This window comes from Pocillopora damicornis, chromosome 5, assembly GCF_964200805.1.
Source record: "Pocillopora damicornis chromosome 5, jaPocDami1.2, whole genome shotgun sequence".
Taxonomy (NCBI): Eukaryota; Metazoa; Cnidaria; class Anthozoa; order Scleractinia; family Pocilloporidae; genus Pocillopora; species Pocillopora damicornis.
This window is the reverse complement of record NC_142674.1, coordinates 28,813,140-28,836,289: the sequence shown is the minus strand read 5'-3', so window position 1 is coordinate 28,836,289 and position 23,150 is coordinate 28,813,140. Positions and strand designations below refer to the sequence as shown.

Here is a 23,150-nt window from a genome sequence, read left to right as displayed (position 1 = left end):
ACTGAAAACAGAAAACTGTTAAGAGAAAAAAAGGTGTTAAAATATTAAACACGTCACATAGTGAGAAGTGAAACCTTGTCATTAAACCAATTAACCAGGAAGCCACAAATAAACTTCTGTAAACAGAAAATTTTAGATAGTCTAGAAGAAAGAATAATTCTTACAAATGATGACATATTACTTATGAGGCGCTCGATGTGCTACTTGTTTATGACTTCTACCTCTTTCAGATGACCTGTAGTTTGGATCGACCATAACTTATTTCTCTAACTGCTCTATGCAACGGATCAGGGTTCCCCTATCAACCAACGAACCCATCTTACACAGGTTAGTACCACATTGTTATAAATCTTTACTTACCTTCTTAGTGATGCAAAGCCGGTGAAAATGGGCCTATCTTGAGTTGCAGAAAGTTAAAATGTCTCAAGCTCTTAAATCGAAAAAAAGCACGCTCTACTTTTATATTAATTCTGGCAAACTCGAGACGACGTTAGCTGCCCCACTAGACTAGACTAAAGTATACTATAATTCCATTACTCAGAAATCTAACATACCTGTAGTTATGTCCTAACATTGGATTCTCCACGCTGTTATAGATCAGCTTGTTGTTATGGCTATCTTTTTATGAAGCACTCCAGTTCTTCTCTGATCCGAACTGAGCCACGAGACCATGCTGAAAAGAAAAATCAAACAAACCTTGTTGCAATCCAAACATGCCGGCGTTACCTCTTTCAGATGACCTGTAGTACTGATCGACCATAACTTTTTCCTCCAACTGCAGAAAGTTAAAATGTCTCAAGCTCTTAAATCGAAAAAAAGGCCCGCTCTTCTTTTATATTAATTCTGGCAAACCTGAGACGACGTTAGCTCCTCGATCAGACGACACTAAAGTATACCACACTTCCATTACTCAGAAATCTAACATACCTGTAGTTAGGTCCTAGCTCTAAATTCTCCTCGCTGTTGTTACTCAACTTGTAGTTACGGCCATCTTTTCGTGAAGCACTCCAGTCCTCCTCTACTGATATCCCAGCCTTAACTTCAATACTACACCATACTTTGTAGTACTTCTGTAAAAAAAAGACAATCCGCTTCGATTAGCCATTAATCCATTACTCAAAAATTTCACGTACCTGTGGTTTTATCCTATCTTTGGATTCTCCTAGCAGGTGTTGCTCAGCTTGTTGTTATGATTATCCATTCCAGTCCTGATCTGCTGATATCCCAGTTATTGCTTAGGGTTGCAAATTCAGCCATGAATCACTTGTGACCCTGTGATTAATTGTGTCTTTCCAAAGGTCAGCTGGTGTCTTGGGAAAACTGAGTCTTGTGATAATACTTGCAAACGTTTAAGACAACGTGGTACTGTATTTTAATATTCTGCAAAAAGATTGTCAGCATATTGATCATATGATAAAATTGTATTTATTTATCAATTTAAGTATTTATCAACTTATTTATGTATCAATTTATTAACATCTTTATTCATCTCCCCATCAATTCATCATTTCTTTAGTTCTTCAAGAATTAATCAATGTTATTAGTTATTAATTTATATTTTACTGATCAATTGTTTTTGTTTATTATAAATTATTAGGTTTACTCTTATTACATTACCGAGCGAAGAAACCCATCTTAGACAGATCAATATGTCAAAACCATAATAATTCTTAACTTACCGTCTCAGTTATGCACAGCCCCTGAAAACAGGCTGATGTTGATCTGCAGGTATGGGAAATTCAAAGTAAAAATGTTGAAAAGTTTAGGCGAGTCCCCGAAAATGGACAGAGTTAAGTTTTGAAATCCTTAACCTGAAGGCCACAAGAACAGTTTGCACTCGTCAATGGATGACTTTGGATAAATGCAAGACAACCAACCAAACCCTCCGAAAATGGGCGAACGCACAGTTAACACCAAGGTGACTTTGCTTCCAAGGCTTTTTCATTAGGAAATTGGAAAGTCATTGAAACAATCCAGTTCACGATTCGAGCAAATGCCCCGAAATTGGTAATTCAAGCCTCCGAAAATAGGCCAGTATAAAGCTCCTGCAGTTAAAATTGCGTTAGTGAGATCAAAAAAATAGTTTCTTAATAAAGAAAAGACACGACGCTCACATCCTAATTAAATTCTTGAGACAGAAATTTACACTGGGCACCGCGAAAAATAAATCACATTAATTTTTGTATCCCTAAAATAAAGAAAAGAACACACAAACAATCGGGTCCAGCATTTAATTTATAATACCACATTACATCAATAACCCAGCACGTGGAGACACGCACCTTAGACGAAAAATTGGGCGTCCACAAAACTTCAAATGTTCCGTGTCAGTAATGCCGACACCCCGATAATTTGAAGACCCATAGTGTCCCAGACGGTGCTTTCATTTATATATCAACTTGCTAAGAACTCTCAGTCGTTTCCCATTGCCTTTGTATTCCGAACTGAAAATCCGAACAAGTTCCGAAAGGCCGAACGAGAAGCCGAAGTGAAATTCGTACCGAAGGTGAAGCCGAACTCCGAAAGAAACACGATCTTAATTTTCATCATTGCATGCATAATCTTTTCTAAAAGGCTAATTCCCAATTCTAATTTGCTGTCATAGCTGAATTGCTTAAATCCGATTTCCAATAATAACGTTAAAATCTAGTTTGAACCTTCGAGCCAAACTTTTTTCCATGTTAAACAGTCTTACTCGATCACAGCGTTTAAGATCCCCTCAATCAAGTAAAACTGAGAATTTCAAGCCCAGAAAAGAAGCCAACAAACAGGCAAATTAAATCTTATGCAGATAGTGGAGATAACAGCCAATCATGTAAACAAGATTTGAATTTATAACAAACAACTGAGATAAGAAAAGGGCTTTTTGTCTTGAATTCCCGAAAATCAAAACATGCTTTAAAAAAGGAGCTTTCGTCTAAAATATCAGAGATTTACAAACCTTCTTTGATTAAAAACCGTATTACTGACATTTTTATCATTCAGATGTTTCGATGAAAAAGAAAAAAAGACAGAAGTTTGAACCTAATTTTTCACTTTTTATAACGAGCGGTTAACTCTTTAAGTCTAAGAAGTGATTAAAATGTAACCTCTCCCTACATTATTTATGCATTATCCAGCAAACAGGAAGTGAGAATATTCAAATTTACCTCCTAAATGTTTTTATCTTGATCTGATATCAAATTCTTGTAACTAATTGGAAGGACATGTTTGGCAGCCCAAGGGGAGAATTGATGATCTGATCTTGGAATTTAAGGGTTGAGACGAAGGAAATTCTCGCAATCTGCTTAGGAAGTCAATTAAAATATTGCCTTAATTCACTCGTCATCTTTATATTACGCCTCTATATAATGCCTCTATGAATAAGCTTTAGATATACTTACTGTCAAAATTAATATGCATTACTTAAAACACTGAGTTTCGCTTCAAACTTTTAACTAACTAAAATTTAAGACCACGAACCACGCTTTCGCTACATTGCTTACGCGGAATTTCAGCAAAGAAGATGGAAGATTAGAAATGGTACTCCGCGCGACAACAGTTTCAAAGAAGAATTTCAAGGAAGCCGATTTTGCAAAAAAAATTACGCAATAGAATTCCTACTGCTAAGTTATTTGCAGCTTCTGGGCGGAAAAAGGAGCGACTGGAAAGAAGTAAATGATTTGATAAAACGAAGCTTTGACCTGGAGCCCTTCTTTAATTTGAAAATGGCTCAGCTTCTTTTAGAATTAGTTTACACAGTTTTGCTTGCTTCTATATGCGTCGATAAACACTTACCTGCTTCCGTCCGTTGCCAGAAATGATACGTGATGTTAAGTTTGACAAAACGAGAAACGAAAGAGGGCTTCCAAGAGAGAAAACACTGTGTAAGGGCTAACATTGTGACAAGAATTGATCACTGAAGTAGAATTTTTCTAAGCTTGTGATAAAGTGCGCCTTTTAAAACTTATGCGTGCACGTGGGTTATTGAGCTCTTCCCTGAATGACTTGTCTAACTGCACGGGTTTTTAGCGCGCACGATTTTTCTTATTAGCACTATTCATTAGAGGCACATTTTGTTGTGGTAAACGCAAACGGAAACAGCAAATTAACATCTACGTTCCCTCATTTTTCTTCCAAGACAAAATACAGAAGGGCGTGGCAAGTGTTACTGCAGCATTCCTGCTTAGAGATTTCTTTCCTTTTACGTTCCTAAATATATTTTTGTGTTATTGCACGCACATTTTTCTTATTGTTTTCGTATTCTTTTCACCCACGGCGATTTGTATTCTGTTAGATTTTTTCGCATAATTCTGCTTTGTTTAATTTCATTCGTAAAAGCTTCTCAGAAAAAATTGAACATTGGAGTATCAGAGTGCATTAGGTTAACATCGATTCATTCGCTGCGATCATCTTTTAGTTTTTCCGTTCTTCATGCTCGCAAGTAACACAACGTTTGTAAGTGTCTTTCCTTGTCCGATTGTATTTCCTCTGTTGCTTTGCGTTTTCCTATTGCTTCTACTTCGTAATAACTTGTAATTATTTTTTCTTTTAGCAACCACGATCAACTGTAATGTAAATAAATCTTAAAGCGTTCGCGTGTTGAAACCTGACTTTGTTGGCAGTCACATAAAGAGTTCAAAAGTTTTTTCACAAAACGCAGAAACTGAAAGGGAAGTAAGAAAACTTCAGTTTTTGTCGCAGTCGTTCGTCGTGGGTTATTGAGCTCTTCCCTGAATGGCTCGTCTAACTGCACGGGTTTTTAGCGCGCACGATTTTTTAATTAGCGCCATTCATTAGAGGCACATTTTGGGTGCGTTCCTTTGGGAGAATCTGGATCAGGATTTCTGATCTGTGGTGTTCTTTTCGAGCAAATCCATCTTCAAATTAACATCTGGGTTCTCTCATTTTTCTTCCAAAACAAAATAGAGAAGGGTCTCGCAATGAGTACAAACGTTCTACACAAAATGCAGAAACTGAAAGGGAAGTAACAAAACTTTAATATTTGTCGTAGTCGTTCGCGTTAAATGATCCCTCAATCAAAATAGCAAAATATGATGTGAAATAAGACATAGTTATTTTTCACGGGCTTTACTTTTTTTTCTGTTTAGTCACGGCTGAAATGATAATGAAATAATCGTCAAAACTTGTAAAAAAAAATTAAACCTTGAGCTATCCGCAAGGCCTCGGTTGTTCAAAGGCTAGATAAATCGCTATCCGGTGGTTAAGTGTTTACCAGTATATGCAGCCCAACTATTAGGCGGTGGGATGCTTTACCGAACGTTGTATTGTTTTAGTTCCTTATTCTTTCCTTATGAGCGACTTGGTACATCACATTACGCGCACGAAAATCAATGCTTCTTTAGTGCGAGAGTATTTGGATGAGAAACAGAAAGGTAGCTGAGCGCCTCAGATTTCTCAGGCTGTGTCTCCGATATAATGTGATCTACTTCTCATCGTGAATTCGCGCTGCGTGACTATTGCACCTGGTGAACAAACTGAACGTGTGGAGCAGGCTGAGTTTCAAACAATACGTTGAAACTTAGCCTGCTCCACGTGTTCAGTTCGTTCATAGGGTGCAAGGTAAAAGGTGCTAGTAAAGACAGCGAGTAGTCTGGTTTGGTAAGAAATTAGAAATGCTATCATATCTTGAAGATTATAAGAAACTTATAGTCCATCCCTAATGTCCAAACTTGCGGCTGCAATGATATTACAATGGATGCTAGTGGCATGGGTAAATACTCAGAATTACTCTAATGATTATCAGGGTGGCTGTATTATTCCTCTATTTGGTTCCAGTTATTTCTGATAGCAACGAATAATTGCTAGGCAAGCAATTTCAATATTAGTGCTACAGCGTTATAATCGCCTCCCGCGGGTTGATTTGAACAACTCGTGGCAAAGAGCTTTTCTGAAAGAAAGTTCAGTTCGTGCACCCCCCTCCCCCAACAGTCTGATTTCTCCTGGTTGGCTGAGTATCTAAAATGACTGTTGTTCATAATTGCGACTGACTTTTCTACAAATTGACTGGAAGTCGTCTTCAGAGTCGAGACAAACATCGTTTGTAAGTCAATGGTTTAAATTAGCACAGATATTTGGCGTCAATTTTAATAGTTTCTTTATTTTCTTTCGAATGTTGTAATTGCCCTGATTATCCGGATTCCATTGATTTCTTCCCTCTTACTATTTGATGTGGGTCCCATTAGCTCGTACACTCTGCTCGCAATTTTTTAGTATTCATCAGAACTGAAGCAGGTGACGAGAATACACGAACTGATCTGGAGGTTGTTTTCACAAACTGTATTCTCACGCCTCATTAAAATACGCGACGGCCAAAAGAGAGAATTGCGCATCAAATTCTGCGAGTTATGGTATTAACCTGAACAACATCAACTCTAATCTGGATTTTGCTTGATAAGTGCCAAGTAAAGTACTATAATACTGCTCTACTTTTAGAACTGTCAGTCCTGACCACAATATCATAAAGACGCCTTCGAGCGCTTATCGACCGTTTATTTTGAATCGTAGAATGCATCAGGGCTTGTTAAGAATGGATTTGCATTTTCATAATATGTTACGAAAACAATATTTTCACTTCTAAGTTTTCTTTAGAATATATTTTAATTTTTATATTTTAAACGTAAACATTAACATAAAATTTTGTTTTTCTCTTAAAACATACTACTAAGTGAACATAAGTTTAAGTAAAACAATATCGCTTAAAAGCGACACCATAAAAGCAACATTTGCAGTGTACAAGTAAGTATGTTTACAAGTCGTTTAAAGCTAAGCCGCCTTTCAAGAAAGAAGTTTGCCTCACATCAGTCAAAACTGATTGATTGAATTTTCATTGTTTAAAATAATGTTTGCCTCAGGAAGACAGACAAAGTCTACTGCTCTATTCTTAATATATTTGCATATGTCTAGTATTTCTCTTGGCTATAATATTCACAAAAAAAGATATTGGTGGACAGTAAAACATCGCTGTTACTTTCTTTTTTGCTCTTTGAGTGACCTTATTCTCTCAGATAACAAAGCTTTTTTTCTTTCAGGACTAATTTAATGGGACCTTTTTTTGCCATGTGAACAAATTAAGCAATGTTATAACTGAATATATTTTGGGGTTCTCTAGCCAAAATTTACAGCAATAATTACCTCCAGTCAAATCTTTTCAAGTCAACAAAATTTAAAGCAACATGACCAATTTTTCGTTTCACACCTCGCTTTCCGATCTTTTCAGGACCCGTTGAAAATTCGCTGATTCGATTGCGTGTCTTTTTGTCGAAGATGAACCATCTTGGCTGTACCCAGATACTGCAGCTGATGACAGCGTATTATTATAACTCCTTGAATTACGCTTGTTTTCGGGGAAATCGTAATCCTCTTCGGCTAAGGCGTCAAACCGTTTGGTATTTCTTCGAAATGTATTATTTGAGTTTGTTTTCTTTAAAAGCGAAAACTGAGTCATCGTTGTATCACCGAGATTTTGTAAGGAATAATTAATACGTCCACCTGAAAGAAGTCCATCCTCCCTCAATTCTTGGAATCCATGCGGATTTCTTGCTTTGTAATCTCTCAACTCTCGTTTTAGTCTCTCTATTATTAAATCTTGGTTATCCGCAACACTTGCTCTTGATCCCGGCGTTTCTAAAGAAGCGGCAAAAATTGCGAAATTCCCCGTGTTTCTTTGTGACAAAGTGTGACCAAGCGCGTTGTCATCCAGTATATTGGTGTTTCTCTGCGTGAGAGATCTTCTCGACACTGGATGTGAATCTCCAGAACCGGCAAAATCGTCTGATTTCCTTCCGACTATTTGTTTCCATTGCATTGGTAAACCAACGTATCGCCCCGAATCCTCATCCAAAGCCACATGAACACGATGTTCAAAATCGGCAGGTTCGGAAACTTTTTCAGCCTTTTTCTGTGCGTTTGAGTTATTTTTCATTAATCCGAGCTCTGTTGCGAGACGTTTTAAAAATTTTCTAGGATCCATCATGCAGTAAAATCCTCAAAACAACTACAAAACATTGTAGATGGTCTAAATCGTTGTATATTGTTATGAACAGCAAGCGATCATACAAGACTCCAACCACAACTTGATGAGCCGCAATTACATGTCCCTTTTTGGCTTTTTTCCCTCAGACCTTTTCATTCTTGATATTCTTCCAATATTTCACCGGATTGAAATGAAAGTGAGGATATTGCTTCACATTCGATGTACATGTAAACTGATATGTCGAAATAAACTTCATAATTTAGACAAAGTCTTTTCCTGAACGACTTAAATCTTATTTGCATAGTAAATACTATAAACAGTTGTAGCGAGAAAGTCCCTTATAAGGAGAAGAGGTAAACAAACGTTGTTTGAACGTCATGGTCACACTGGACTCTCTTTGTCATCATGTCCATCTCTAGTTCTTTAAGTCGCGACGAAAACCATTTCAACCTCCTATTAGAAAAAATTAAAAGAAACCATTCAACGACCAACTCTTTATTTCTGTATTACAAGAAATCAGTGAATATATGCAAATATTATTCTTGTTCCAATGCTAGATCACTACTTGTAAATTTTTGTTCTCGTGTATTTATTTATTTTCCAGTTGGATTTTTGTGAATAAAACCACGAATTTTGAACGGTATTATTGCAATAGTAAATTTAAAATTATGAAATCGAACTGGAACAAATGGAAACCATAATGACGCTAATTGCGTCTTTTTTCTTCATTAAAAATTAAAATTGTTGAATATTTTGAGCACAAATAACAAAGCGAAGCGAGCCATAACAAGTAACTCAGTTGGATACTGGGGTACAGCCGACATTATTCTCGTCTTGCACATGGAGGCTGTAACCCTTTCAAGGAGTGCGCTTGTTCGTCTAATAAGGATGCAATACTTTTCCTTTAGTTTTTCAGGTGCACTCTCCTATTTCAAAGATCATTTTTATTTAATACACCACATTCACTCACACGTTTCTCCTCACACTTTTCACTTTTCCGTTTTGAAGCGATTTGGGATAATTCCTGCAACACGATACACTTTTTTGGGGATCATTAGAAGCAATTGCGCAGGTTTGTGTCAAATTACAAGCTTGTACTCTTGTTGTAATACAATGACGAATTCCTCGGTTACAGAGTCAGGTCCAGCTCTTATCTCACTTAAGATTCGGGCTAAAGTTTACATCACTCACGTGTTCCAGTCTTGTAGAACAAGTAATATTCAATATCGGTATTGTATCTCGTGTTAATGTTTGCTTCAAGGATTCACAACTTGTGTTGTGGTGTATTTTAATCTCCTAAAGAATACAAATAATCAACGGAGGACTCAATGATATTTTTCTTAGCCTGGTATAGTGCCGTGTTCGTGATCCAGCGTTGTGGAAAATTTCATTTATGTGCAGTTATTGGAACAAGTTAACAAAATAGGATTTGAATAGAATAAGTGATTTGGGACTATCCATTGGGATTGAGTACCGTACAGTTCTTAAAACGGTTTTCTATAAAAAAAAAAAAAAATAGACAAAAATTGCGAAATTCAAGCGATAAACTAATGTAAGTTAAAAAATTCTCCTCACGTTCACACCAAATGATGCGGAATGACGATGCAGTCTAACTGCGCATGCCCATTACAGTGTGTTTCAAATCAAATATTAATGACTGTTTTTCCTTCCATCGGTACAGTAATAATAAGTAGAACTGCAAAGTCAAGACAAACCATGGTTCTAATTAAATTGCAAACACGCACGCATTTGGTTTTGGTAAAAAGGCACGAATAATTTTCCTCAGAAAATAGTTTTAATTAGAAAAATTTTATTATTTTGATCTAACGATACCATGTACTGTTTTTAATGTTGTTGACTTTGCTTTATTTTTAACGTTTGCTCCGGGCAGATTGTCTGTTAGCCGCCATCCTACCCAAACGATAGAAATAAATTATTTTAAACATATTTACTCGATAAACATCACCATACAGATGACCTTGGCTTGATGTTGCCGTAAGTTAATGCATTTGATACGTCGAGGCTTCACCATCAGTAGACAACAACATGTCTGACATGAAAAGGGGACTAAAATTTTTTGATCTCCAAAATGGATTGTAATTTACAAAAAAATTCTGACATCACTGGACTTTCCATTGATTGGTGGTTCGGTTATAACGTGATCTGAAGGTGCACGTACAAAGGGATAAGAATCAATAACATATTTGATGATAATGCATATTTTGCCCATCTTTGTTCTAAAAGTAAATAAGCTTATTTCATGCCCAATGCCAATGTCGCGAGCTGGCCACGCCGTCTACGCGCGAGAAATATTCGTGTAATTTTCTGTGCGTGGGAGGTTTTGTAACGAAACGTAACGTAACATAACGTATCGTTACGGATTTTCAAGTCATGTCGAGATTGGCGTTTCTAGCCTGTCCTGTTTAGTAAATTGTCTCTCGAGTTACTGGTTCAAATAAAACAATATAAAGGGATGAAATAACGAAGTATGTCTTTGTGGTGGTATTTCATGTTTCCTACAGCTTTGTATCCAGAGCAACTCCCCTTCATCTTGAACATAAACAAACCAAAAGTGGTGTGGACAAAGGGACAGGTAAAGGTTATGTTCTACTCTCAGTTTGGTAGCCATTGATATGCCATTGTGATATGCCATTGTGGGTTGTGGGCATCTTTGAATATGATCCATTGAAGTGGAATACATTATTGAACTATAGTATACAAGATAAAGAAATAGCATGTCAATGGATTTAATATCCTCTTGCCTCCCCGCAGGGGAAACATGGTAAACCTCTGCCACAAACTGGGTAAACCTCACCGATCAATAATATAGAATCTTATGATAGAAGGAAATATACATGATATAATTCGAATTTGTACAAGAAAATATAAACGAATATAATCTCTTGGTTTGTACAAGTATCAATTTCTACAAGTCTAAACCTTCTAACCACCATTACTCAGGACGAACACATGAATAGAAAATACTACGAGCTCCTTGAGATTTCGATAGATCTTTAAGAACAAAGGAACTTCTGATTTTATTGAGATGTTTATAGGTATTATGGCTAAAATATATATTAAGTTTATATTTTTCTTACCTGAATGGAATAAGACTTCGGATTAAAACTGAATTCCTCTCTTGTTAAACCTACAAAGAAAGAGTGGAAACAAGTGAGATTAAAGTCATCTATTTTTTAAGTTGTTTGTGTAAGATACATAATGGATTGTTGTCACACTAAAAAATAGTGTTGTTGAGCCTTGAATAAGTACAGTCGATAAGGAGATATATAGGATTCAACTTCGTACAAATTTACAAATGGCTGTCTCATAATAAAAAGTTTTTCAATACTGGTCTTTTGTTCCTATTTTTTTTTCTTTCACTATAAGCCCTCTTGCTGGCAAACTGCTCTCTAACCATGATTATCGGCTTTGATGTGCATGTGATGGAAACAAACATAATTCATTTTATCAGCAAATGGTCTAAAAAGTCTAGCAGAAACGTTTCCTTAGTCATAAAAATAGTTTTTTAAAGGTAACCATATCATTTTCCTTCTAAATCCTTGATTTTTAACTTTTTTCTGGCTGTTATGTTTGAAAGATTGCAAAATACAATCTAATGATAATTGTAAAACCTCCTGTGATACGTTAAAACAATTTGAAATGTCTCTTGATATTCAAACTGGCTTGGGTGATAACTGACCGTTGAACAAGCGTTGATATTCAAATTTTTTCTGTTTCGTTCAATTCTGTTTTAAGGTCTCGTTTCGAAACAATGCGTTGCATTCAGTAGCTTGTGTTTTGGTTACTAGTAGAAAAACAAAAAATGTTTTTTACAGGCACAGTGAATATAGAATGAAAGTAACAAGGCAGCACAAGGAATCATGATTTGTAAACAGTTCAATAATCATTACATTTCATGACAATTTAATATACCTTACTAGTTCCCCATTATATTACAATCAAAGCACCCTGTCACTTTTGCTCAAATGTTCTAAATATTTAACAGCTCGGCAAAGAGAGACAAACGTTGTACAAACATTAAGACTTAACAGCGTGCGCTTTGCATAATTTATAGAAATGAATTAGTTACACGAGAGTGGCAGAATATTTCAATTAAACCAAGCTGTCTGCAATGAACCTGGTGTAATAATGTTTTTTGGTTTTAGTTTGTTTGTTGTGTTTAATAGTAATCGGCTGGGTAATTATTTTTATGGCGCGAAATGCGTCATTGTGTATGAGCTGCAAAAGTTGAATTTGAAAACAAACAAGGAGAAAATGAAATAAATGCGCCATTGGTTTCTTTTTTAATTACACGTAGAGCGTATTACATCAGCCTGTATTCTTCATTAGTTTCAAAGGTCTCATGATTAATTAACAAAATCCTATTCTAATATCGATTACCGGATAAGCGAGATGTCAGAAATTTGCGATTAAATACTGAGGAATTAATTTCTTTCCACAATTAACTAGAATAATACAAATCTAATTGCCCCTCTCAAAAATTGTAATACAGCATCATGGTAGTAACAAAGTCTTTGAGGCGCAGCCTGCTTATCAGACATTTGTGAAAAGTAGAATACTTTCCCAATAGATGGTTTACACATAGACTTCTTCAGAAAATTAATGCAAACCGCTTTATAAAAAAATTGGTTAAGTGCCACCTGAGAGTTTAAATTAAGAAGAATTACGGTATCCATGATATTTAACACTTATTGTCCATTTTATAATAACAACCGACAAAACGCCATTTTCTTCCGATTGATTTCTTACAAAGCACATCCCGTAGGATAATAATACTTATCTAATGAATGGATACGAATATTCATTAAAATCGAGTACAGAGAGTCTTTTTTTATTTATTATTGTTACTTTTTTTAATATCCTCTGCAGCGGGTAAATTGGCTAACGAACATGAAACCGATTTTGGAGTATAATCCATGTTGAAGGCGACAAATTGAGGACATAGGTCAAGTGAGTTAGCAAAAATGTATACCATTTGTTTCCAAATACATTTAAAAGAAAAAAACTTTGCAAAAAAATCGAAGGAGAAGTGACATTTATCTATTTTCCAACTTCATTCACAACACAGTTTTTATTCCTGCACCAGTTAGATCTAATAAAAGATTCCTGCAACATCAGGCGAAATGCAAATTAACTCCCTTAATAGCTTTTGATGTTAGAAGTATTATTTTTAGATTACCGCATACTTGGCTGATTATTTTGTTAGGAAAGTGGTTCCTTTCTAATCAAAATCAGTTCAATTTCGCTAGAGCCCCGAGGGGTCGATTACCTTTCATTTTATAGTGTAAGACTTTTGAAAGAAGCCTCGAGCGTTTTAGAGAATCACAGAAAAATGTTTCTTTCCGTTCGTGTCTACATTTTGATACATGATCCTGTGTTGGAATCACAAGCTCTCTCTACATCCGGGAAGAGAAAAACTTTCCTCGCACGAACACCTTCGGAATAACGTGCTTGTCTATTGGCCGTTTAAATAATTCATGTCATATAATGTGAAGCACTTGCCGGCGGCGGACTCACAGCAGGGTAGATACAACAGGAGAATTCGTGCACGTGTTAGACGTGAGGCTCCCAATTTTTACTCTTATAAGCGCTTTTGCAGCCTACTTGTCTAGTGTCCGGTCAAATAACAATATAATTCAACCATGGCGTGTGTTACCGCGTCCTTTACGTAAAAGTCTTTCCTTCTTTATTTTGTAGTCTTATGAAGCCAGCTAAGGCTCTTTTGTACTTTTATTTACTATACTAAAGCCGCAACGGAAATTATTATTGAAAACCAAATGTTAAAACAAGCAAAAGGTCTCCTCAAAAACCATTTTCAGTTCATTGCATGCTGGTGAAACGATTGCACATCGCTTGAAAGTCGCACCTATGTCACGGGAATATTTTCGTTTTTACGCGCAAAGGCATCCTATAGCGAAGAGGGGCCTTTTTTTTAAACTTCCACATTTCAAAAGGGGAATTCCTGAAAAATCCCTTTTATGAAAGTCATTACAATTAATATTTCCCGTCCAATCTTGTTCGTGATATCTCTGCGCATTCGTTGCCTCTTACAATCATCGACCCCTTCCAGCATCCAACAGCCAATCAGCATCTAGCGGATGAATAATTACGTAAGCAAAACACACGCAATGAAAAATATTTAGCATGGATGAACCAACAGCATAGGTGACCATCATTTTGACAAACGTGTGAGATTGCTGGTGTTTCGATTTGCAAATTGCAAAAATTCGCTTTTTCATCTTGACCAAATCTAGAGACCATTTTCCTTCGAAGCAGTTTTGAAGCCAGAAGTCCTTAGCATCATTTTACACTCAGCGCCGCTGTATACCGGCTTTGTGACATTTTTCGACATCCTAGCATCGCAAGCTTTGCTGATGAGTCATTTCCACGTGTTGAAGCCGCGTGCAGTTTACTCCGCCGATCAGTCGACCGCTGTTGAACGTTAACATACCTTCTTTTGTGGTCAGTAGTCCTCAGTTTTTCACAGAACTTCTTGAAAGATGTGCAAAGAACATTCTGTTGGTCCTTACGAACAACATCCGACACAAGTCGCCCCTAATAGCGACTTGAACAACTCCCTCATCGTCTCCGAAGTCGCAGAGCAGCTGGCTGAAATCGGGGATAAGGTTGAACTTAGTTATCATCAACGGAGAAGACGAGAGGAAGAAGCTGGAATTGCCATAAGGGCTGTTATCATTGCTTTGGTTTTTGCATTCCGCGCACTAATTTGACATGGAGATATCGTTGAACAGGTAGCTGCTTACGTTCTGTTCTCTGCCTGAACCATCGCCTGGCAGAAGTAGCAAAGAAACTCTAACAACCATCTAATTTACAGTTTACTCACAAAAAAGTATCCATCAGCACTTCTTCAACGTTACTTTGTTGTTAGAGTGCAGATACCAACAGCAGCAACACTGCGAACACCTTAGAGATGTTTTTGTTCCTCCCTGACATTTTCCATAGGTGTTACAGAGGTCAAAGCGCCTTACTCTGTTTCTTATCGCCAATAATCAAACGGAAAAGTAGCATAAGCAGCGCACTTTGTGAGCTTTATTCGATAATGCCTCTGGCGCGTAACGAACTATGACTTCGATCAATGATCGATCCTTCATCGCGAAAGAGAAAGGATTTTATTTTTGCACGGTTCAAGCCGTAATTCCAAGCTGTTGTTTGATTCCATTTTTCGGTTTCGTTTTAAGGAATGTTTGTCGTGCAAGATTCTATTTTTTACTTAGATTTAAAAAGCAAAAAATAAATACAGTGTGCAAAGAGCGTGGCTAAATTTTGTAGATATCGCTTTCTGGTGCTGAGGTTATTAAAGCGTGAGAAGGATGCGCTGCCAGAATCGATGTATTTAGTGAACTGAAGCTAAGGCTTTCGTTTAATTCATCCTCTTGTGGTTGTGCAAGAGTGACTTCGCTGCAGACTTTTCAGTTCTTTGGGTAAACTTTCTCAATCAATTCATTTCCCCGGCATGGACTGTTGTTGTGTAGCATAGCATTTAAATATGTCATGTAGTGCACAACATTCCTTGGGCTGTGGTTTTCAGGCCTTGAGTTCGAGTGCATGAATGCAGAAGTCGAGATATGATCTTGGAACGCGAACTTGATGGTGAAGAACACTATAATCAGCCAAGGACAATTCTTAACCCGGAAGACCAAATGAACACTTGAGATATTTCATTTGCGTAGGAGTCAGCATTACTATGGGCTTGTAAATACATATACAAAGGGCAACATAAACAGCGAAAGTTCTTCTAAGCAGTAGTGTTTATGTCTTAGACTAATTCAATGTTTGCAATAAAGCACTAAGGATTATGCAACTATGCTTTCTTGATCTCTATAGCTTTCCCGTGCAAGTGTCTTGTACAGGTTCAGTTATGAATGTAGGTAAAATTCCATTTAACATTAAAGCTTTTTCATGGCCAGTGGACAAGTAGTGCCAAGGCTTTTAACGTGAAAACGTTTTTGCCTTTGGTTTATGACCCATCCGGCGCTCGGCTATGGCTAACTGATATCATAGCTAGTACCCAGCATAGTTTTATTTCTCCTCAAAATGAGGATGTTACCTGCAGAACTAGACTTCATCTCATAAAGGAAAGCTCGATTCAAATTTCAACATTTTTAAATATCTAATCGGAGGAAGAAAACCCAAGCTCGGCAAACGTGCTGATATGTGATGGATTATTTCCTACGCAGATATTTCCATAGTCATGTGCCTTTATAGTGTCAGATGATCTTGTGCTAAACGTGTTATAAAAAATCCTCTTCCATTTCTTTCTAACTCAAAATGGCGACTATCCTGTGAACGTAATTTAACTACTACCTTTGTTCAATGTTGTTTTTTTTTTCACTGTGGAGTCATTCTCCCTCCTTGGTAGATCACGCACTAAAACTGGGCAAAGCTTTTAGCATCTTATTATGATGGCGTCGACTACTTCATTCTCTTTGAACCTTACCAGTGGAAGGAAGTACAGTAGCCGAGGTATTTCGTTGTTGTATTTATTTCTTAGTTTTTTTTTAATTAAATGACTGGAAGAGAGCTTTCAGCCTTACTTTTTTTGTGTTTGAAAACGACTCTCTGTTTTGCTGTGCGTAAACACAGGGTTGCTTGTGCAGAGCTCGCTTACGCAAAATAGTTTGCTGCGGAAGACAACTGTGTATTTACATCAAGTAACAGGAATTGCTTCCTATGGCTTCCGATTTCCCCGCATAGGTAGGGGCTTCCTAGATCAACAACACATCGTACAAGCAAAATAAGATTCAAAACCCTACAAGAGCTGGCAAAAATATTATGAACATGCGAAGAAAACTATGTTTTCCGATCTTAATGATCATCCGCAAAAGAAGATAATGGCGCCCAGCTCTTGAAGATTACATCACTTCTAGTGTCCTTTCACCCACAATCGTTCTACTTTCAGTTGCAGATTCATTAACAGCCATAAATATGTTGATGTAACCTTTATGCCTCACGAGCTGAGGGTGAATATCTCGGCAGTCTGACCATTTGTTTCTTTGGATAGGTTTCTACACATGTAGGTGTTGTGCTAAGTTGTGTCAACAGTGAAAAAGCCAAGGCTTAAGACTTTGAGTCTCATCTCAGGATACACTACAATTTTGCAAGCTTTTCCTCTCAAATTTGGACTGATAAATAGACATTCAGGTATGAAGTTTATTGAAGTCTTCTCTGAGCTTTTCAGTTATAACAACGAAGAACTGTGAGCCAGCTATAAAAAAAGCCAAATAGCAAATCCAAACTTTGTAGAAATTTAGATTGTCATTTCCATTCTGCATTGTGCAGAAGTAAATATTATCACCCCAAGGAAAAAATATTATCAATGTAAAACATGGAGCTCAAAATTTAGCTTAAATGATCTCAACATGTTTGCCTAGTACTGCTACAATTATTCCAAAACTTCTCTGAAAAAGCATTGAATCACAAACTCACTGGAGTATTTATTTCCCAAACGATACCTGAATTTACATACAACATGTACGTTCAAAATTGCGAAATGAAAAACTAGGGTGCTTTTCTTGTGCTGAGCTGCAGTTCTCTGAAGTTTCAAAACTGTGTTAAGAGAAACACTCCTAAAGTTGCAAGCTCAACGTTTTGTATGACAACTCGATCGACCATGCGTACTAAAAATGCTGAAAAATCGACAAGAAAAATCTTTCAAATAACATACAGGCGCCAGATCCCTCGAGTCTCCATTAAAAGCAATATTTAACAGAAAGTTATAGTTGAAAGTCGACAGAATTTTACTTAAAAGGTAAACTTTACTAAACTTACTTCGCTGGGGTGATCGAAGTTTTGTTCAATGTGCTCTTCGGTGACCGAGAATGTGTGTTTTATTTTTCATGGTAGGTTCTCCTTTAGTTGTGTCTTAGTGGCTGCTTAAGAATATTGAATTCGTTTTATACTTGCGTAGAATTTGTGCTAGAAGCGGTCAGCAGAGCATAACATACTGTAACTAAAAGGGACTGATACGTAAATAGGAACATGGCATGAAACAAATTTGTCCATTCTGTCTCATACACACCGAACTTTGCGAGGCAGAAAGTGTTTGTGAAATAAATAAAAAAGATATTCACTAAGCTCAATCGATAATATACCCCAATCGCTATTTTATTGTTCACGTTTTTGACCGAGAGACATTTACATGACTTCAGTATTTTATTCGGACATCATAGGCCATGTTATCATGATGTTGCCTTCGTTGGAGTTCATAGGAACATAGCTTCTCGGTGGTGCGAATAGTAAATAAACTCACCGACAAAACAGAATAAAATTTCCAAACTTCAACAAGGAAATATATCATTCGTTAGTGGTCAAAGCCTGATATTTTTCATTCAAAGGCCGTTCCTTCCGTTTCAAGCGGTAAATCCCCAGCGAAGATTATTTTGTTTCTGTTTTTACGAACTTAAATTTGAAGGAGAAGGGGAATTTTTTGGTCCCTAAAATTTATATTCTCTAGTCGATTGGGAGCAGGTGCATTCAGCACTTTACGGGGCCTCCTTCAAAACAATATTGCGATAGAAAGATTTGATAAATAATTGTAATTAGTTACCGAATTCTCGCTCTTTGATTGGTAGTTATTTTCGTTTGGCACACAGACGTCAACTCTACCATCACGTAGATTATGCTTGCCTTCAAAACAAAAGTGGTCTTCGCTACTGACAGCATAATGATATGCTGTCAAATTTTCAACCAATGGTGGAAAAGCACCAATGGAGAAAACTGCATCTGTTTCCTTTTAATTAATTTGCAAAGACAAGAAACCGAGAGAATAGTGAACTGAGACCGACATTAAGCTACAACTACCAGCCCCTGAGGATACTATAACGTACTGTCGTCCCCTCCCCCACGAAAAAAAAATTTCTTGACGAAATTAATGCGATACAGAAAGCATTGGTTTTATTTATTATCACTATTATGTTCTGCTTTTTCGGATTAAGTCGACAAAATCAGTCGTCGTGACGGACTGGTTATTTCTCCATTTTTGCTTAAAGTTCATTCGAATAACTTCTTACGTCCTAGTTCTGTAACCGAATACAAATATTACTGAGAAAAAACTTAAATCTTTTTCGGTGCCGATGGTACTGAGAGAGACCGCTCCGAATCTTTTTTAAGATTGCAGAGTTTTTCACGAGATAGTCTATGAACCATTCAGTTTGCTTTCGCGTAGATCCTTGATGAAGCCCAGCAGACTTAAACGGAAAGAAGAAGGAACTGATGAATTTGGATAATGATGTAAAACAAAGAAAGAACCACGACATGGTTAGAAATGGAAACGACATCCGCTCAAAAACAAAAAAAATCGCATATCGTAGGCTGCATATTCAGCAGAATCAACCAAAAAGTATAGAATGGAAAAGAAACTTACCAGACGAGCATATAAACATTTCCATCCAAGATAACATTTCCAATTTGCTATGATAGGCAGAAACATCATTTGAGCTGCGGAAATTAAAGAGCTATTTGAGAGGAGTTTCTTATGCAGTTCAGCCGATTTACTTATGAAACACCTTCTGACCTGCCGGTCACACAGAAAAAATTGCCCAATATTCAATGTGCGCAGGCGTAGTGGGAGAGTACGTGACAGGTTTTCTGCTTAATATTCAAAATCTATTCCCCAGGATGACGAATACACTAAGTAACACAAGTTTCTTTAGCTAAGCGTTAAAATTAGAAAACACCTGACCGGAAGGGGCTATTGTTACTTATCGACATAATTTTGGATAATTCAACTTTGAAAAATTTCTCCAAAACTGAATTTGGCCAAACGATGATTTTTTTCGAAGACATGTGAACGGGTTATATATTCTGTGCGGTGAGTTGCGGGGTAAACTGGCAGGTTTCAGTTTCCGCAAATGAATTTTTATTGGTGATCCACAAGATTTCTTTAATTATTTATACGCTTAGCATGTTGTTCATTCGGTATGGGAGTAGACAACAATATTTCACTATTTATTCGCCTTCTTAGGCCTTGTTTCAACCAAAGGGACTTTGCCAGTTCTCCGGCGATTATTCTCAAACATGCGCTGAGTTAAGTGTAAAATAAGCCGCAACTCGCTAATGCAATACGAACAGAGAAAATTCATAACTGGATAAATTTGTGATTGTCGTTAAAACGTTTTCATGATGCTTTCAAAAGAGAACGGTGAAAATAATGAAACAATTGGTTTGCAATTACCTTTCTCTTAAAAGTTTTTCAATTTCTTGCCTAGAAAAGAAGATGCTAATTTTTCAAAGTGAGGGAAATTCATGAAAGCATGGTAACGGGTAACGTAAAGTGCTAAGAAAATCAAACTTCAATTGAACTGCTCCTCCTTGAATGGTGCCTTGTTGCTAGTGACCATTTTTAGATAGAGATGTAAACATCTGTAATCCCTTTTAACCGAGCATGTGACTGTTACTAAACGCGTGTTCCCAAACAAAGACAGCGTTTCTTCAGGGGAACGTAACAGCGTTTCCGAAGAATTCGGATTGGTTCAACTGATCCAAATTGAATCATGCTTAAGAGAGTAATTTTGTGAAAAAAGTTTCCAAACTTTTTCCAACTTCTTTCAAAAAGAGCAATATCCCCCGAAGAATTCTCCTGAGTATGCGCAGTTTGCTTCCCTTTCCTGAACGCATGCGTGAAGAAGAACAATGAACATGTGGCACGAGTCGAAAACAACAAAGAGGAATGGCTGGGTGGATCTAGCGAACGATAGTTTCCCATTTGCCTCTGTTAGAACTATTTTGTCCTCGTGTTATCCCAAGTAATGTGCTTAAAAAACTGTAAAAAGAACCTGACAACTGAATGACTTGGTGGCTCACGTATTTAAACGAACTTACCTTAAAACTGTGGGTAAAGTAAGTTAAGCCATGTTTAACCCAAAACTTTGTGTACCGATGTAAATATGGTTTTTCTGATTGTATTCTTAGCTTGAAGGATGTTTTAAACAGAGGTAATTTTAAGCATTGTAAATACAGTAAGAAGATTCAGAAAATTGCTGTTGTAGTAAGTAGTCAGTTGTTGAAATCTTGTTGAACTGCTCAATGTAAAATATTTCGTCTGTTTTGACGCTTATGATCTACTTAGGACGATTCAATTTCTGTATTAGGTGTAGTAGACAAAAGTATTGTTTCAGCATTTTGATTCACATTGGTTTAATTTTATTTTCAGAACTTCATGAACCATTTCTTAAAAAATGGAATTTAGTTAGCTGTTCAGTTTACTTCAGTCTTACACTTTAAAGTATAGAATCAAACTTCTTCAGAGCTGTATTAGTCCACAGATATGGAACACAACATGCTTCAGCTTCAATACAGCCACTGATGTCGAATACTCTGTAAGTGTGCCTCTTGGACCAATTTATCTTGTATACAGCCCTAAACAGAATTAGTCAGACCGCCGAAAAACCTCAGAAACGGCTCAGGGATTATGTGCATAGGGTGATATTGTTGAATGAACAATAAACCACGTGTTCACCAAGAAAAAAAGAATCATTTCCGATCAGCAAACAAAAACAATGCCAAGGAAAATTATCTATGGCAGAAGAGATTACAGACTACCTGAATGGTAAACTTTAGTTCCCTTTGATAACTAGGACTTGATGGAACATTTTGAAAACTGGTGTACGTCAAGAAATTCCCTACTCTGGCTTGGAGTGGATAATATTTCATCATATATAGGATAAAACAAGAGTGAGCAAAAATGATTTAATAAAAAAAAACTTTGTTTTTTTCTATTTTGGTTCCAACCTGCTCTCCACTGCGTAAAGGTTTGGAATTACTTGCTTCTCTAGGTGCTTGTGTGTAGACAAATTTTAATTACCCGGAGTTGAGCATCGAGTCTTTTAAGAAAAATATCTCGTAGCTTACTGTTCCATGTCAGGCGAGAAAGTGTTGTGTTCTCGCAGTGCTACTGTTAGTGTGCTTCATTTCCAAACTTGTACCGTTCCACGGTAAAGTAAAGGTCAGTTTGACCACATGCGTGGGTAACATTTTAAGATTTAAAAACCGTCCGTATGGAAATTTATAAGCGCTGAACAGCAGCAGAAAGGACATAGAAGCACGAATAATTGAAAACCGGAATTTTCTTGGGAATTTAATCGATAATCTTTTTTATCGATTCTTTTTCTTTTTCTTTTGATTTTATAGATACGATATTCTAAGTTTTTCTTAGTCCAATAACCTCTCACTTTTCATGTAAAATTTCTGTCCCCAAGAAAATAACTGAATACCGATATTTCTTTTAGGAAATTTGAGATATGATAGGCAGCTGTCACGTTGTATTTCAAAGAAAATATAATCAACTAAGATGAACATAGACAAGGTTTGGGTTTAGTTTCTCACCTTTTAGATTTACTTTTTCTGGTTGAACAAATGAAAGGTGAGCGAGTGATCCGTCAGTCGCTTGATATCTCACATCATGGAGGGCCTTCACTTTGGCAACCTTTGAAAAAAAAAAAAAAGAAGAAGAAAGCGAATCAACATCGACACTGAATTACCATAAGCTTTTTACCAATATTTTGTGACAGAAAAGAAAAGGAAAAACAAAACACGCGAACATATTTACCTTGCAAAACCTTTCAATGCTTAAAAAGTTCATATTTGTTTCCATTTCTTTGCAGTGCCATTTCCTTATGGTTCCTCTGAATTATCACTACGTACGTGGATAGAATATTTCTCGTCGGCCCAGTATTTTGCCTCGAATATATACCGTGACTCATATCTCAAACACGGATATCAGCCTCTGAGGCATTATTAATTTCTTAGTGGACCCAGCAGTATTTGCATTTTCTTATTTGTTAAATGAAGATGCGTAGGCGAGAAAATAAACCGAATAGGGAGACTGATCGATCACGGACACAATACTGGCCCTTGATAGTCACTACACCGCACGACATTGCATTAAATGATATGTTTATTCGGTTGACTCAAATACTTTTCAATGGATTCAGCGTCAACTATGATAATAAAACTATGATAATAAAAAGAAAGTTTGAAATATTTCGTGAGATATTCTCTGTATTAATTATTCTAAATAAACTATAAGGAACCTACAGCCACAGAAGGGTTGTTTGGAAATTGAGACTCGTATCATGAATAACTTGAGACTTCAATTGAATTTCAAATTACAAATTGGCGGCATCTCAAAGTGAAG

At 36.7% G+C, this 23,150-nt stretch overlaps 2 protein-coding genes and 1 long non-coding RNA gene across 9 annotated transcripts; 1 reads left to right on the top strand and 2 right to left on the bottom strand.

Moving 5' to 3' along the window:
* Window positions 1-6,581: 6,581 nt before the first annotated feature.
* Window positions 6,582-7,975, bottom strand: LOC149046347 (uncharacterized). Its single transcript, XM_089207447.1, has one exon. It carries the CDS (start codon window positions 7,973-7,975, stop codon window positions 7,193-7,195), a length of 783 nt encoding a protein of 260 aa, XP_089063573.1. The 3' UTR covers window positions 6,582-7,192.
* LOC113684847 (uncharacterized) lies at window positions 6,582-22,700 on the bottom strand. Of its 7 annotated transcripts, none has more exons than XM_089207454.1 (6): window positions 22,563-22,700; window positions 22,340-22,439; window positions 19,380-19,453; window positions 11,325-11,402; window positions 11,074-11,123; window positions 6,582-8,428 (listed from the first exon to the last, which is right to left on the bottom strand). In XM_089207454.1, the coding sequence occupies exons 1-5, from the start codon at window positions 22,605-22,607 to the stop codon at window positions 11,118-11,120; spliced, it is 303 nt and encodes a 100-aa protein (XP_089063580.1). In that variant the 5' UTR covers window positions 22,608-22,700; the 3' UTR covers window positions 6,582-8,428; window positions 11,074-11,117. The 7 variants fall into 7 exon arrangements, 6 of the variants coding, with proteins under 6 accessions (XP_089063580.1, XP_027058058.2, XP_089063582.1 ...); XM_089207452.1 differs by lacking the exon at window positions 6,582-8,428 and adding an exon at window positions 9,752-10,683; XM_027202257.2 differs by lacking the exon at window positions 11,325-11,402.
* On the top strand, window positions 20,656-21,732 carry LOC149046346 (uncharacterized). Its single transcript, XR_016186918.1, has 2 exons — window positions 20,656-20,854; window positions 21,168-21,732. It is a non-coding gene; the product is annotated as an uncharacterized LOC149046346 (long non-coding RNA).
* Window positions 22,701-23,150: the final 450 nt, after the last annotated feature.